Raw genomic sequence first — 16,396 nt, 5'->3', positions numbered from 1 at the left:
GTTTGAGTATTTTTTAGAAACTCTTGCTCTTCCAGGATTTTTACACACAGTAGTCTGTAGAGTTTACAGGAAAGCTCATGTATAAGCATGGAGGGCAAAAAAGCATCTCAGTAAGCACACCACGTACTGTAAAACCTTGAGGCGGATGGGCTACATCATCAGAAAACCACATCACTCTTGTCTGACAAAGAACAGGACTGAGTGTACTTCTGCAAAGAATGAGGATAAAACGTTCACAGGCTTACCCAAAGTATCTGAAATATTTACAAAGCTCTGTCAGGGGTCATCCTTAGCTAAAATTCTTGATGTTTTGAAGACCTTGTGTGTCACATGTACATTACAGCACAGTGACATTTTTTCTTCATTTATCCCATTTTAGGAAGTCAGTGTTCAGAGGGCAGGATCAGCATTGATAAAGCACCCTGAAGCAGACAGGGTTAAGGGTCTTCTTCAAAGGGCCAACAGTGGCATCTTGGATTTGAACTGCCAACCTTCTGATCAGTAACCAAGAGCCTTATTCCACTAAGCTACCACTGCCCAACCATAATTACTGTGTTTATGTCCTTTTCCTCTCATGCTTCACAAGAAACAGAGAACATTCATCAGTGCTTACAGCTCATGCTCGAAGCACTAGCTCTAATCTGATTCATGCTTAGAAGTGTACGCACATCGTGGGTTATTATCGTGATTAGGAAGACGTAACACTTTCAAATCACATTTCCTAGTTAGCTACCACGAAAATAATCCATAAAGGTAAAGTCTAGTAAAATAAGCATTTGTATCTGCAGCCACTTATTTTATGCATTGTGCAGCTGCCAAATAATTAGGCATAGTAGATAACTGCATGACCTAATAAAGTGGCTGATATATGCATATTTTACAGTTAACATTTAATATGCTTGTTGCATATCAGTAATAGTAACAGATAAGGGATGTAATATAATATCATAGAATAGACCCTACATATTAGGGTGCATGTGAGCTGTACAGTACAAGATCCGGGTGTTAATGTAAAAGCAAGTTGACAGAGAATGCATGCAGAGTTTCCAAGACAGCCTCAGCACATTCATTCTTTATGAGCAACTAGGGACTATGCTGGAACTACATTAAACACCACTGTTCTTGTGTTTCCCACCGGCTAGTCGTAAATGCATTGCATATAAATTGAAAGGGAATGAGGGACAAGTTGACAAACTCCATATTAAAGCCTGTCTGCGTGTGAATAAAATAAAGTAGAAGCCCCAGTTCGGCTAACCTAGTTAAAGTATCTTCAGCAGGGAAAACTGTAAATGTACTGTATTATTGATGTCATATTTAAACACTGAATGGTGTGTTTTAACTCAGAATCTCAGTAATGGACACTGATAGTCTACTCCTAATGCCAGATTAATTATATACATAATCGTATATTACTTAAAACATGCAAACATGCAATACAGTGACTATTATATTGTCATTGGTCACAAAAAAATATATAGCACAAAGCTAGAAAGCATTTGCATAATCTGAAAGTACTAGACACAGCTTGTGCTGACAAGAGGAAGAGGTAAAAAAAAAAAAAAAAAGGAGTTCTCAGTGTCTCACGTTGTTGGAGGTCGATAGTATTTTCACAATCGGAAATGAGCCTTGCATTAAATGAAAGCTTCAAGAACCATCCATTAAAAAGCCAGGATAAAAACAGGGAGTGATGCTGTGCTTCCACGAAGTGTTTATACATTGTGCCTGTCCTAGTTGAAAAAAAAAAAAAATAGGTACAGTTCAGTACAGAGTTAATGCAGTTAAAACAGGTAATAAAAGGTAGCTTTTCTTAATAAAATGTTCACTAATTAGAAATTAGTCAGAATCAACCGGATGACTGTGTGGATTTTGTAGATAAATCATTCAGTATTGCAGAGAAGGTGTATATATTTATCTATTTTTGAAGGAAGAAACCAATTTTCTTTAACCGTGATAAGATCACTGCATTTTTTTTGTTATTTACTGCCACCTATTGACAAACTTTTAGACTTACATGCGTTCCAGTCAGAAAAAATGTAAAAGGCTGCAGAAGAATATTCAGAGGCGCTAAAAATGTGTCCCTACTTTTTATGGATTATCTTATAAGGTATAGGTTGTTGCTTATTTTTTTTGTTACACATAGCCATAACTAGGGCAGCACAGTAATACAGTGAGTAGCATTACAGCCTTACAGCACCAGTGTTCGATCCAGCTTGATCCTGAACTCTATGTGGAGTCTTGCATGTTCTCCCCATGATCCTGTGTGAGTTTTCTCTTTCTGTCCACAAACATGCAATAAGGTGGACTGGCAATGCTAAATTCCACATGGGTGTGAATGTCTGTCTGTTAGACTTATGTCCCAGCTGCATTACACCCAGCATTACCTGGACCTGGTCTGCAAATGGATCAGGATGCTGTCTGCTTCATGCAGATGAATAAGTGAAAAAAATAAAATTCCTCTCTATGCCTGGTTGATTAAAATTAGATTCACAAAAAAAAATTTGAACTTAAGTAAAAAAAATAAAAAAATAAATAAATAAATAATAATAATAATAATAATAATAATGATAATAATAAAAATCCTCTGGTGGGCGACACGGTGGTGTAGTAGTTAGCACTGCTGCCTTGCACCTCCAGGTTCCGGGTTTAATTCCAGTCTTTGTGTGCTTGGAGTTTGCATGTTCCCCTCATGCTTGGGGGGGGGTTCCAGTCCAAAGACCTGCAAATTAGGCTAATTGGCGTTCCCAAATTGCATGTAGTGTCTGAATGTTTGCATGTGTGCCCTATTATGTATTGGTACCCTGTCCAGGGTGTACACCGCCTCGTTCCCCAAGTCTCCTGGGATAGGCTCCAGGCCCTCCACAACCCTGAATACAGGATAAAGCAGTATAGACGGTGAGTAAGTGAGTAATATTCCTCTGGTAATAACCAAGTGACCATCACACTCGTCTATACCACTTAATTCTTTATACTGGATCATGGGGGGCCTTGAGCCTATCCCAGGAGACTTATAGCACGAGGCAGGGTACACCCTAAATGGGATGCCAATCCATTACAGGGCACACACATTCACATGTTCATTCACATACTACAGGGAATTTGGAAACAAAAATTTGCCTAATTTGAATGTCTTTGAACTGTGGGAGGAAACCGGAGAACCCGGAGGAAACCTTCCAAGCATGGGAAGAAAATGAAAACTCCATTGACACAGACCCCAAAACGGGAATTAAACCTGAAGGTAAAAGGCAACAATGCTAACCACTAAGCCAAAATGGCGCCATGTCACTATCAGTAATGATCAAATTATAACCAAAATGTAAGATCTTTTGTACCTTCTGCCCTTTTATTACAATTTCATCTAAAGATTTCAGTGCGTACAATTTTAATATTACATAAAGTAACAAAATGCCAAAGGCATAGAATTACTCATTATTTATAATACAATTATGGTTTCCATACTGTTAGAAAAACTTAATCAGTTAACACTCATCTAGGCACAATGACAAGACACAAAATGGGTTGGTTTGATATACTCACACATGATGTTGCAGTAGGAAAACTATGGTGCAAAAAAAAGTACTACATTATGCCACATAATATGTTAAAAATACAAAAGAGAAAAGAATTTTAACACTTCATGTAAAATTGGTTGTAAATGAAGGCAGCATTGAAAAGCTTCAAAAGAAAGTAGTGGTTGTTATTGTGGCAAATTAAACACAAATAAGTTAATAAGCCGACGTTGCTTTCTTCAGGTCTAGTCAAAAAAAGGAAACAGTGAGTATAAATATTAGAATACATCACAGACAAACAGGAGACTTTCCCACTGCATTTCATCACTATTAATAGCTTCTGGTACTAGTACTGATAATGGACAGTATACTGTATGTTATTTCCTTGTCCTACATGTTTGGACACTTATTTGGATTTGAATCTCTGTATTGCAGCCTCAAACGGATCACCCTCAGCTTTTGGCATATTGATTGGCGCAAGTGGATACACCTCTTGTAGACCTTGAATAATTCCGTACTGGCATGTGAGCTCTTCCTCTGGAACAGTGAAGTTATTGAGTAGCCACTGCTCTGTCCTCTCTCTGTCAACTGTACTAAATGCATCAGATGAATCAGGGTGTGTTTCAGATGGTGTTAAAGCTGCTAAAGCCATTACACAGCTGCTATCATGGAGACTAATGGTGTCCATGGATGGGCTCATCACTCTGGAGTTAATGTTTCCCATCTGGGGGCTTTTCTTCCTGGGATTTTTGCTATGGGTCATAGCAGTAACTCTATCACATGATGAACTTGTGGTTTTGCTTGTGATATTCATATTAGGTGGCCTTGATCCTTTAAAGGAAATGAGCGAATCAGTGTCTTCTAGAGGAAGACTGTCAATCGAGATTACATCCTCTGATGGGACACAAATCACATTTAGACTCCTAGGATGTAGAGTGTTAACGTCATGCATGTTTTCTTTGCTCATGTCTAACAGAACGCAATCAGAGTCTTCATCCAGTTCAGAATCATCTTCTGTTACATCATCTTCTACCTCCATAACATCTAAATCTTCATCATCATTATGTCGAGGTAGTCTGGGATTTTTCCCTGGTGATTCAAACACAACCCCTCGAGGCACTGTTTGCGAAGAACGCTGAAGAAAGTTACGTATGAAAGTACAAGGTTGACCATTGGGCTTTGCTCTCATGTAGTGCTGTACTGACTCGGGTACCACCACTTCATGTCGCTTCTTGCGTTGGCACAGTGAGGAGAGGTTCGGCATGCAGCTGCCCACAATCGGCACTAGCGACACAGGACGCAAAGCTGAAACAAAGTCCTCCAACTCCTGGTAGGAAGAGTGGTCTGAGTAGGGCACGACATGGACGTTATGGTGGCAGGACACCACTGGGCGGCTGGTGGGCAGTATAGCGATGGTAGGCCGCTCCTTATTCCAGGCCAGCAGGTTGGATGCAGTGACTTCAGCCTGAGCAATGGCACGGAGACGCCCAGAGCCTGGCTCTGTGCTGAACACATCGGGCAGCTCCAGCACCTTTAGGGTTGCCAGACGTTTCATATCTACCTCCACCCAGGTCTTAAACTCCAGTGCCAACTGCACAAGCAAAGACTCTTTTCCCAGGTCATACATGCCTGTGTGCAGAAAACAATATTTATATTTTATCCATTACAAAGTACACGAAAATGTTCTACTTTATTTATAAATTCCATGGCCAAAAGAATGTGGAGTGACTCCTCATCAAGAGCATACATGCCACTGAGCATAGATTTGTTATACTGCTTAACCTCAACCTGTATTCATCTGAGAAATAAACTCCCAGCTGGAGCCTGAAAATCAAGTAACATTCATCATGCACTTGACAATAAGATGTGTGTGTTTTTTCTTTTGCTTGAATCTCAAACAAAATTAGGTTATAGCCAGGGGTGCACAGAACTGGTGCTTAGGTGTGCATGTGGTTAAAATCAAGAATGCTTGGCAGATGCTCTGTTTAAGACACGCTTTTGTCTTCTTAACACAGGAGTACAAAACTGCTTCCTTAACACAATATTTAGTGTGCATTGTGGATTTTAATCATGTATGTGCACATAAGCTACATTCACATTACGGCATGAAATGACTAAATTCCAATGTTTTGAGACACAAATCTGATTTTTTATGGCTGTCTGAATGTGTAAATCAGATGCTTTTCAGGTCATTTTTATGTTGTCAGAGATCAGATATGTATCCATGGTCATGTAACTTGAATGAGAACGTTTAGATTGAAATTAATGTTCACATCCATTATATGAAACAAACACATCCATTGTTTGAAACAAATAAGGAGTTGCACAAATATGATGTGATTTATCCCAGATGCCCCAAGCAAAGAAATATTAATGTGTGCCATTTTAGAGAACAGATGCGTTAGACTCTAATGCATTAGAGTCAGATAAATGTCAGATGTAATTATGAATGTGAACCGTCATAAAATGCAAATCCGACCTAACCAAAACATTGTATTTGTATTTGACCTTAGCCTTATGTGCTCCCTGGGTTATAGTATTTTATATGTAACTACCTACAAAAGTGCAAAAGAAGAAATTATATTTAAAGATTCTGGACATTTAAATATTCCATTTGACTACAGCAGAGTAGCATCACAGACATTAAGGCGCATGTATCTGACTGTACACTGAACTGGTTAGGGTTATGACTATTTTACTATGATGAGTTTGATATTTACTGTGTAAGAACTAATACTTAAGCCTAGAGCTGTGCAATATTATGTGATGCATTCTGTGAAAAAGTCTTAAGCAGAACTGTGCTTGCCTGCTGATCATTTCTCATCACCTGATCACAGACACTTTTCCAGAAGGGGCTCTCTGCAACAAAAGTCTAAAGGGGTCATAGAACAAGAGAGCTCACTCTCGGGTCCTCTGTGCTGGAAAGCAAACAAAAAATCTGCTCCTAACTTGGCAGGGATATTCTGGAGTCTATGATAATGGCATTGAGTGCTCACATGGAGTTTACAGATGCCTTGCCAGGGGAGCAGTACACAAGTGTTTTCCATTCAAACCTGTCCTCTATTTTTTAATAACCAGGTACTCAAGCCTCAAGATGACAACACTCAGCTCACCATGACCATCGAAGAGGGGATTAAATCTGAAAAATGTTAACCAGACCAATGAGCAGCTGCTTGACACAGCTTTTATTGTTGACCCTCTGTTCAAAACGACATGCAATATTGACAAGAGGATGGACTACATAAAGGCAAGAGCTACTGCACTGGAGAGCCTGATGACTGAACAGGCAGCGTCAGCAGCAGTTGCTAGAGATGAGCCAGAGGTTTCTGCTAAAAAGAGTTTATGTACTAACTTGAGAAAAGCAACAAAGCAAAACCAAATGGCTCCCCGAACAAGCAATATTAACATCTTAGACCCAAATTTACTTTGTTGGTAAAAAAAAACAAAAAAACTGCCTTTAACTTACTTTTATTATACATCATACAACAGATACTGTAGTAATGACAGGGTAACCTCTCTAGATGAAGAGTGTTCCACCTGTGCTAATATACAGCATAACAGCACTGGGGCATTTAACTATAAGCATCACTCTGTGTCACAGGAGTTCTAACAATTGTTAATTAGCTAATTAAAAGCAAGCTATACTGCTACCTAGTCTACCTAGAATCCCAAATCCTTCTCTAACTCTAATCAAGGTCACTATTTTGTACATGGAGCAAGTGACTGTTCACCTTACATAGCACACTTTCCACTTAATACTATTTGGGATTCAAATAAAGAATCAAAGGTTTCTAAAGGACTGTGCATTACCGCCATGGTTTATTCCAATCACCTTTAGGCTACGTAGTCTGTACTGGTAAGAATTTAAAACTGCTTTTAGCCCTGCCCTGTTAATTATACTAACTGTTGGTCGCTAACTGTCAGTCCCCACCTCCCCTAGTCATGGGTAGTTAGTTCCGTCAGGCACAGAAGAATATGTCTTGCCGGAGCAAAATATCTAGTTAAATAAACAAACAAATCATAATCTGTTAATAATAAATCATTCATAGAACTGGTGTATAAAAGTAATATCACATTTGAGGCCATGCTGTTGGACTGAATTTCAGCAATTATAGGATGCTAGGAAGTTTCTTTCACTATTCTTTGCAGAATCTTTCGAGCTTAACTAGGTTGGATGGCTAGAGATGGTGCACATTGATTTTCAAGTCTCTTCTCGTTTCTTAGGGACTGAGAGCCTTTTAGGGGCTTTTGGTCTTTTAGTGAGGAATGGATTCTGTCTGGCTGCTCTACCATAGAGGCCTGATTGGTGGAGTGCTGGAGTGATGGTTGCCTTTCTGTAAGGCTCTTCCATCCCTAAAAAGGAACTCAGGATCTAATTTATAGTGACCCTTGGGTTCTTGGTTACCTGTCTGACCAACTGTCCCCAATTACTCAGTTTGGCTAAGAGGCCTGATCTGGGAAGATGGATGTTAGTACAAAATTTAATCCATTTAAGAATAATGGAGGCTACTGTGCTCTTGGGAACTTTCAATGCCAATACATTATCTTGTATTCTTCCTCAGATCTGTCTTAACACATTTCTGTCTTGCAGGTCTACAGATAATTCTCTTGACCTCATGGCTTTGATTTCACTCTGAGATAAACTATTTACAGTGACACCTAATTGTATACAGACATGCGTTTAGTCCCAGACTGCCTCTATATAATATACTGCATATTATTATTGTTATGGAACAGTGGTGGTTCAGGCATTCAAGGTTCTGGGTTGCTGATAAAAGGGTCGGGGTTCGAGCCCCACCACCACCGGGCTGCCACTGTTGGGTCCTTGGGCAGGACTCCTAACACTACACCCCCTATAACCCAAGCAGTATATGCAGTGATTTCAAATCTGGTTAACGAAATGGTAGAGTTGTAATAGAAGGGGCAGCCGGTGTAAATCTTGTGCCTGATCTTGTGGATTAAATGATCCGATATGGCAACCCCAAAGATAAAAGGGACAAAGCAAAGAATTTTATTTTTTTTTGCATTTTCTTATTTATAGTGTTATTTCTTCTCTTCTGAGGTCCTGATTAATAAGGATTTTAAAAGCTGCAACAGAACTTAGCCTGTGATGTGTAAAATTATTATAACTGTGAATCTCACCGATGACCACAGCGTAGTTTGGATGAGCCCGTATGATCTCCTTGATCTGCTGGCAGGCGCGCTGGCGAGTTGGAATTGAACGTGTTGGGTCACAGTTAGTGTTGTCCAAATAAAGCACATCAATAGTGGTATTATTCCTAAGACAAGGTTCTCGCAGCATGGATGGAATGTATCTAAAGTCACCTATTACAAAAGCAAGAAAATGGTTAAAAATTGAGCACAAACATGCTTTCTGCACACTGTGTTACAGACCGCTTTTTAATCACATATAATTATGCTCAAATAACCATAAACCATACCAGTGTAAAGAATAGTGCCAAAGTAGCCCTCGAAAAAAAACATAACAGCCCCAGGACAATGGTTGGCATCAATGAGGGTAACGGTTAACTTTTCCTTTCCAATGTCATCCAGGGGTAACATGTGCGGCTCCCCAACCTCCAGAGGCTGGATCCATTTTTCATTCACCTGTGTAACAAACAACATCAAATGCAGCAGCACTGTCAAAAACTTAAATCAGAAGTCTTTAAACATAATTGTACACAAATGGATCATAGACGGTGTTTGATCAGACTGGTACCTCACCGTTGATTAATCAAAAATTATTAATTAAAATCAATATCCATCTATTATATTACTCTATGTTGTATTTTCTTCCCCACAAATCAAGTTTCTTACTTACTGTAAGTCTTCCTCATCCCATTAGACTTAAGCTACATTGTACCTCAGCAACATGGAAACATGGACAGCACTGAAACCCTTCAGTGAGTCATCTGTGACTGTGGTATACATGTCACACTGCCGATATCTCTCCTCGCGAAGATTAAAATGTTACAACATCTCTAAGACACATTGAAGACACATTGAAGAACATGGCTTTAAACTGTATATTTATTAAATTTTTTATGAAAAAAAAAACACAAAGAAAGCTTAAATACAGGAGAGTAAAAGAGAGGGAAAAAAAGATAAACAAATATATAAATGATAAATAAATAAGTAGCCATACAAGAATAGTATTCCTACACTGGGCTAGGAAAACCTTGCAGTATGGAGGAAGATAACAAATGGCTTATGTCCCAGATCTTATAGAAGGCATTTACAGAAAAATACAACATTTAGGAAAGGTATTCATTAGAAACAAAGTCCATAATAACGTAAGACTTTTTTTTTGTTGTGTCCTTAATTCAACACAACAAAACATTTTTCCTAGCTGCAAAAGTCAGTAAATTAAACACCCTCTTATGATGTTGATAATATGAGCACCTGTAAGGAGGAACATACTGTAGGATCCAACTCAACTGGAAAATCAAATATAACACTCAGCTCATCCAGAATACTAGACCAGTAACTCTATAGTTTAACAGAGTAACAGATGACCAAAAAGGGAAAGGGTACCATTCTCAGATTTATATTTGCAACAGACTGCGAATATATTGGGATCAATCTTATTTTTGAAGTCAGGTGTTATATGTATACGATGTAAAACCTTAAACTAAGTAGACTTTGTTTGATTACAGACAGATGTCTCCATTACATAGTTCCAGACTTACTGCCAAACATTTACATTTGGGCATTTGGCAGACGCTCTTATCCAGAGCGACTTACATTTTTATCTCATTACACATCTGAGCAGTTGAGGGTTAAGGGCCTTGCTCAAGGGCCCAACAGTGGCAACTTGGTGGTTGTGGGGTTTGAACCTGGGATCTTCCGAACCGTAGTCCAATGCCTTAACCACTGAGCTACCCCTGGCCAAACCCCAAACAGTGTCATCGCCAGAGAGACATAGGCCTTTTCCCCAAGCTTGCTTAGTAGTATGGGAGGTAAGAAAGGAGTAAGGGATTAAAAATCTATCAAATTAATTTAAGACCTTTTGAACATTGGCATTTTTGACCAGAACTAAACAACTATCCTGTCTATTGCCTGCTAATTGGTTCTTCGCACCTGACCTCCCTACAAGTGATTTTTCACGTTTGGATCATTAAAGGAGGCCAGCATTTTGGATCATTAAAGGAGGCCAGCGTTTCAGACATAAAGTAGACAGTCCGATTATGGCTTTGATGTACTGAGAAAGATTTTCTACCTTGATGGTATCCAAACATCAGTGAAACACTGGGATAAGCGAATTAGAGTGGCAGGGGATTATACAAAGAAATAATGGTCGTTTTTATTCTCATAACCGTGTTCTGTGATTCTGTACAATCAAAATTCCAACTTTACCGGCCCACTTATATAGTAATCTTTAAATAATCAGACAGTGGGTGCATGACCCTGATCAAAAATCCAACCTGAGGCAAGCACAAGCTAAGCCTTTTTTTTTTTCTTTGCCAGTGGACTGAACAGGATTTTTCAGTGAGGACGTACGAGAGTGTGCCCTGTGGAGAAACTCAGGACTCACCTGTAGTTTGAGTTTGAGGAGCTTGGAGGTGAGAGGAGAGCAGTATATGGGCCGGTGGCTCCAGGTGGATGTGAGGCCAGATGTGTGATCTGAGTGCATGTGTGAGAGGAAGAAGAGCCGGACGTGGCTGCACTTTCTAAGCTGCCAGCAGTCCACGGCCATGGGAGTGTTAGGAATGACTTTACCATTCATGTTCTCTGCTACTGGGAAAAACTCAACAAGGCAGGTTTGTGCTGCTAAGCAGAGAGCATTTACTTAAGCATTACTGCAGTAGCCATGTGATTCACCTCACTCACTCAGTCACATACAGACTTCTGAACTAAACACAACTCGGGCTGAGATCAGCTAGTCCACAATAAACACCGCACAGCGGCTAGGTTAAGTGTAGTGCACTACTATTTACTGTACTAGTTTAGACATTAACAATAAAACAGCCCAAAAATAAAATGTGTGACGCACTGAAAGAAATAAAGCATTCTTAGTACTTCACTGTCGGGATATGAGACATGGCGCTATTACGGTAGTTAGCTTAGCTTAGCTGCAGATGCGTCTCTCGGGTGTAAACTAACCAGTCACAGGATTCATGTACTCGCATTATAGTGTCTAAAGCACCAGGTTTTCATTTTAGCGCATTCCTCCAAAAGAAACACAATCCAAAGGCATAAAAAAAAATCACTAAACATCGCCTGGCTGCCTAACGCGTTTGTTTGGGCCGCCAAGAAAAAATAAAACATTTCCCGTTGGCTGATGCAGTCCTTAAAGGCACACCATCACTATAAGTCCACTACTGTAACATAGAAACCGGGCCACTAAATAATTCATTACATCTACACTATTTAATTAACTTATTTAATAATAAACATATATAAAATATTATATAATTGGTATTGATTTGTTAAGAATATTTTTGGTGTGTGTGACATATCGTGAACAGAACAGTGTAAGACATATATAAGAATAATTTCACTATGACTATGTTCTACACTGATAATAAACACACATTCTCAAACATAACTCGCATATAGTTAATCTTATAAATTAACCATGTCCCTTTATTTTTTCTATATCTAAACAAATTACCAAATAATTTGACAATATTACAGCATGACATTATTCACAGTAACCACAAGAGGGCGACAAAACGTACGGGCGTAACATTTCTCACAGTACCCACTAGGGGCGACAAAACTTAAGAGCGTAACATTACTCGCAGTAATCACAAGAGGGCGACAAAACATAAGAGCATATGAGTTGCATGCCAGGTGACTTCTTGTATACTCAAGGGCGTTTTATTGTCATAATTATATTTACTTAATTATATTTTTAATCTCGTGGGGTGTACTTATATACGAAGCATTGTGCAACTGCATCCTTTTGTGGTCAGACAAAGTTCACCTTTTATCAGTAGGTTGACTTATACCTGGGCGTGTATGACATCTTACTGGCAAACAGCTAAATTACTCAGCAATCATATTAATACATAGATTGTGTAAGAAAGAGAATAAGATTGCAAAAGTTTCTTGAGAACTGTAAAGTGCAACGGAAGTTAGTTGTCGTTTCAGTGTACAGTTATGTTGAATAGTACTGCAACTCACTAAAATACTTTTAGGCCCATCAACTACTGTAGTAAAAAGCAAGCATTGCGTTTTTAAAATATTTAGATAGCATGTTTTACACAAGATTTATATTGTACATATTTCTTCAATTAATTTATTTATTTTAATAATTTTTTCAATTTTGGTTCATCCATGTGCTATCCACCACACTGAGCCCCGGACACTCCCTATGTAGAGATATATCTATCGGTTCTGTGACAGTTTCTTAAGGGGTGTAGTTCCCAGATCGATGTGCTATTGTTATTCACACACTACAGGCAATTCGGGAATGCCAAATAGCCTACTTTGGTTTTTGTACTGTTGGAGGAAACCGGAGAACCCAGAGGTACCATGTGTAAAGACAACATGTGGGTTACAGTTATCACTATAATATGGTTGTAAAACTTATTTGTTTTGCAATAAACCAATATGATGTGTGTACTGCACAGTATACTAACTGAAATTATATTCAGTTATTTAGGTCAGTTTTTATTGTCTTATTTTCTGTTAGTGGCCAGAGAATCCTTTAGAAGTTCCTAGTATAAGATGATAACCTTTAAATAAATATATAATACTTGTTTTGTAGGCAATACCATTTGAGTAGCTTTAAAAGATATACAATTTTATTAATATTTATTGAATTTGAATGTTTTACAATATTCTACAATTGATTAAAGGATCTGGAAGTTTTAGCAGATAAGAATTAGTTTTAAAGGCTGAGTAAGAATAATTAGAGAATATTTATATTATATTAAATGAGAAATCCTCACATGTATATTCAAATTTCAAATTGTAATTCTAATTTTATTTGTCACATACACAGTCATACACTGTACAATATGCAGTGAAATGCTTAATACGACCGCTTGTGACTTTAAAATCTAATTATCAATAGAAATAAAAACAAATTAGGAAATGGAAAAAAAATATATATAAAAACCTTCTTTTTAGAATATAGAAAAACTGCAAAGAAAAGAACAAAATATAAAATATGGGATATAAAAATATTTTTTTTAAAACAAGCTGTAAATATACCTTTACAAATATATTATCAAAATAAAATATACTAATAGCAAGGGTTTGACTGTGTTTGTTACATGTTTAAAGACTACACTATAAAGTACTTTTAAATGTGTTTTACAGTTTTTATATTTGTACATATTGTATTTTAAAATAAAACATTTGGGCTCTCATTTTCAGTCCAGTTCTTGTGCCTGGCTAGTTTCAGCAGAATGTTTTTGTTTGTTAAGCTACACAGTGACCTATGAATTATTCCAGCGATAAACAATCAAACTAAAACAAACTAAAAGCATCTGACACGGGTCATGAACCAGTGAGAAACATGTGCAGATGATGACAGATGATCAGCCCTGTGATTATTCACTGGTGTTGCTGAATGTTGAGTAATTGGAACAGACGAGAACGGAAATGAGATTGCTGCTGACGTTGTTACACCAACAACCATTTTTAAATTGTAGCTTTTTTTTTTTTAAATACTTTGCAGTCTGTCGCAGTAAAAAAAAATAAATCCAATTTTTTTTAATTCAATCTACATAATTTAACATGAACAAATAAGGGGTGGCTCAAGACTTTTGCACAGTACCCAAAGCCTCCCTTTAGAAACCTAAACCTAAATTAGAAATACAAATTAGTACCAAATTTACCCTTTAAATAGATTATCTCACTGTTAATAAGATAGATTATAATTGTATTATGCATCTTAGCTATCTAACACCTTAATTTTTTTTCAAAGAAAAATTATGCTATATTGTAATTATTATCAAAATATTATCATTTTGCATTACATTCGTTTTTTATATATTAGAAATTGACTACAAATGTGTTTTGGTAAACACATTAAGCATTGATGCAGTAATGTCTTTGTGCCCTGCTGTGTTTGTCAGTGCTTCATTAGGAAAATTCATTTGCTTTTTTTCTTTTTAAATGATTTTCTTCAATTAATTCACTACACAGTTCACTAGGGCAGGCACAGTACAGTACAGTACAGTACTCCATGCTGCCTCATTCACCCAGAGTCAAACAGATGTTAAAGAGAGATTTCTAGTGAATCTTTTTAAATAAATTACAAAAAAGCCACATTGCTTAAAGTAATTCCATTTTTTGTTGATTGTAGTTAACTATCACTTAAACTACTGAAGGGGTCATTAATTTATGTTGTTAGCACACACTGTTCAATCTGCGAAAAAATTTCCCACTACTGTATGCAGAATGATTTTGTAAATATCGATAAATGTGTTCCCTTATTTTTATGTTGTAACAGACAAATCATGTGGCCCTAACTTTAATTTTATAAATTTTTCTGAATCATATTGTTTCATTGCTTATTAAAAGTGTAAATATATTAACAACAATGCAAATAATAATAATAACAATAACATGCCTATTTACACATGAAGGTACATTATGTGATCGTAACTTGAAATTTGCTGTTAAAAAATTCCAACCATGCAAGTTATTCATTTAGAACAGTCCACACACAAGTTGTAGAGATGTGATTTTTTTAAATTACTTGTTGCTAGCGTCTTATCACATACAGTCATGTAAGTACCTCTATTGATAGCAATCCTTTATGAAAGAGACATGTACATCTTATGTACAATGCATAGCTCCAGGTTTCCTTTTCAAATAATAGATAATGCAGCACATATGCACAGTACTGTTTTGAATTAAGCCATAACACTTAAATTAAAAGGGTACAAAATTTGCACATAAATGACACATAACCATAACCATTAATTTATTTTCTTAGTTTTTATATGTTTGTATTAAGATACAACTATGAAGGATTTAGTACCTACAGAGAGACATAAAAGGTAAGGTATGTAGTTATGAGAGAGAAGAATGATAGTCTGAAACAGCTGCTGCACTCTGGGAGCACTTAGTTTCTTTGTCACACACACACACACACACACACACACACACACACTGTGAGACAAGAGACAAGAATATCCTCACCTTGTATCCTGTGTCCTCACAGAATATAAAGGGTGAGCATGAAGTGCTTCCTTTTTTCTGCACCATCGAAAAACATGAATGATGTGGCACTATCTAGACCAAATAAGATAGATAGATTGATAGATAGATAGATAGGTAGATATGTAGATAGATAGATTTAAGAATAATATGAAATAAACCTATATGCCTAGCATATGTTGTGCATAATTTATTTAAGAAATCAGGAAAATAATCATATATAATGATATAAGATATAATGCAACACACAGTATATACTGTACTTTTTTTTTGGGGGGGGGGATAATTGTCTTGTCTTACTACTGTAACTGCTGTAATTATATCCTAACTGTACTTGCAGTTATTGAGAAGTTTCTTTTTGCCTTATACCAAATCAAAAGTTATTCCCCTTTTTCAGCATTCATAATTTTTTTAATTCATTTATTTATTTTCTAAATCCAGCTTCAGTACATTTTCAGCTAAAACAGGCCTCCAGCGTGCTTTACACAAACCTCCAGACATGCAGCCATACACCTTACACTTCCACATACACAAGCTTCAAACTTAATGTCTTATATCACAATCACTGCACAAAACTTTTCTTTGACTTTCTGATGAAGATTTCTTTTAGATCAAACTGTCCTCCAAAATCCATTCTGTAAGACACCTGTTCATCACTGAGGCATGAAATTTGGTTCCAGATGCTTAGAATGCATTTCCCTAGATCTCTCTCTTTTCTTAATGTAATTACCTTCAGCTGTCATTTAACAGCTGGTTAGTGTTTCCCT

At 37.2% G+C, this 16,396-nt stretch overlaps 1 protein-coding gene and 1 non-coding gene across 2 annotated transcripts; both read right to left on the bottom strand.

The window, feature by feature from the left end:
• Positions 1 to 546: 546 nt before the first annotated feature.
• On the bottom strand, positions 547 to 763 carry LOC128530850 (small nucleolar RNA U3). Its single transcript, XR_008361169.1, has one exon. It is a non-coding gene; the product is annotated as a small nucleolar RNA U3 (small nucleolar RNA).
• Positions 764 to 3,319: 2,556 nt separating this feature from the next.
• Positions 3,320 to 11,761, bottom strand: dclre1b (DNA cross-link repair 1B). The gene is made up of 4 exons (XM_053504663.1): positions 11,041 to 11,761; positions 8,948 to 9,113; positions 8,649 to 8,831; positions 3,320 to 5,135 (listed from the first exon to the last, which is right to left on the bottom strand). The coding sequence occupies exons 1-4, from the start codon at positions 11,230 to 11,232 to the stop codon at positions 3,913 to 3,915; spliced, it is 1,764 nt and encodes a 587-aa protein (XP_053360638.1). The 5' UTR covers positions 11,233 to 11,761; the 3' UTR covers positions 3,320 to 3,912.
• Positions 11,762 to 16,396: the final 4,635 nt, after the last annotated feature.

The sequence above is a fragment of the Clarias gariepinus genome, chromosome 9 (assembly GCF_024256425.1).
Source record: "Clarias gariepinus isolate MV-2021 ecotype Netherlands chromosome 9, CGAR_prim_01v2, whole genome shotgun sequence".
Classification (NCBI taxonomy): Eukaryota; Metazoa; Chordata; class Actinopteri; order Siluriformes; family Clariidae; genus Clarias; species Clarias gariepinus.
This window is presented reverse-complemented; position numbering and strand designations above follow the sequence as displayed.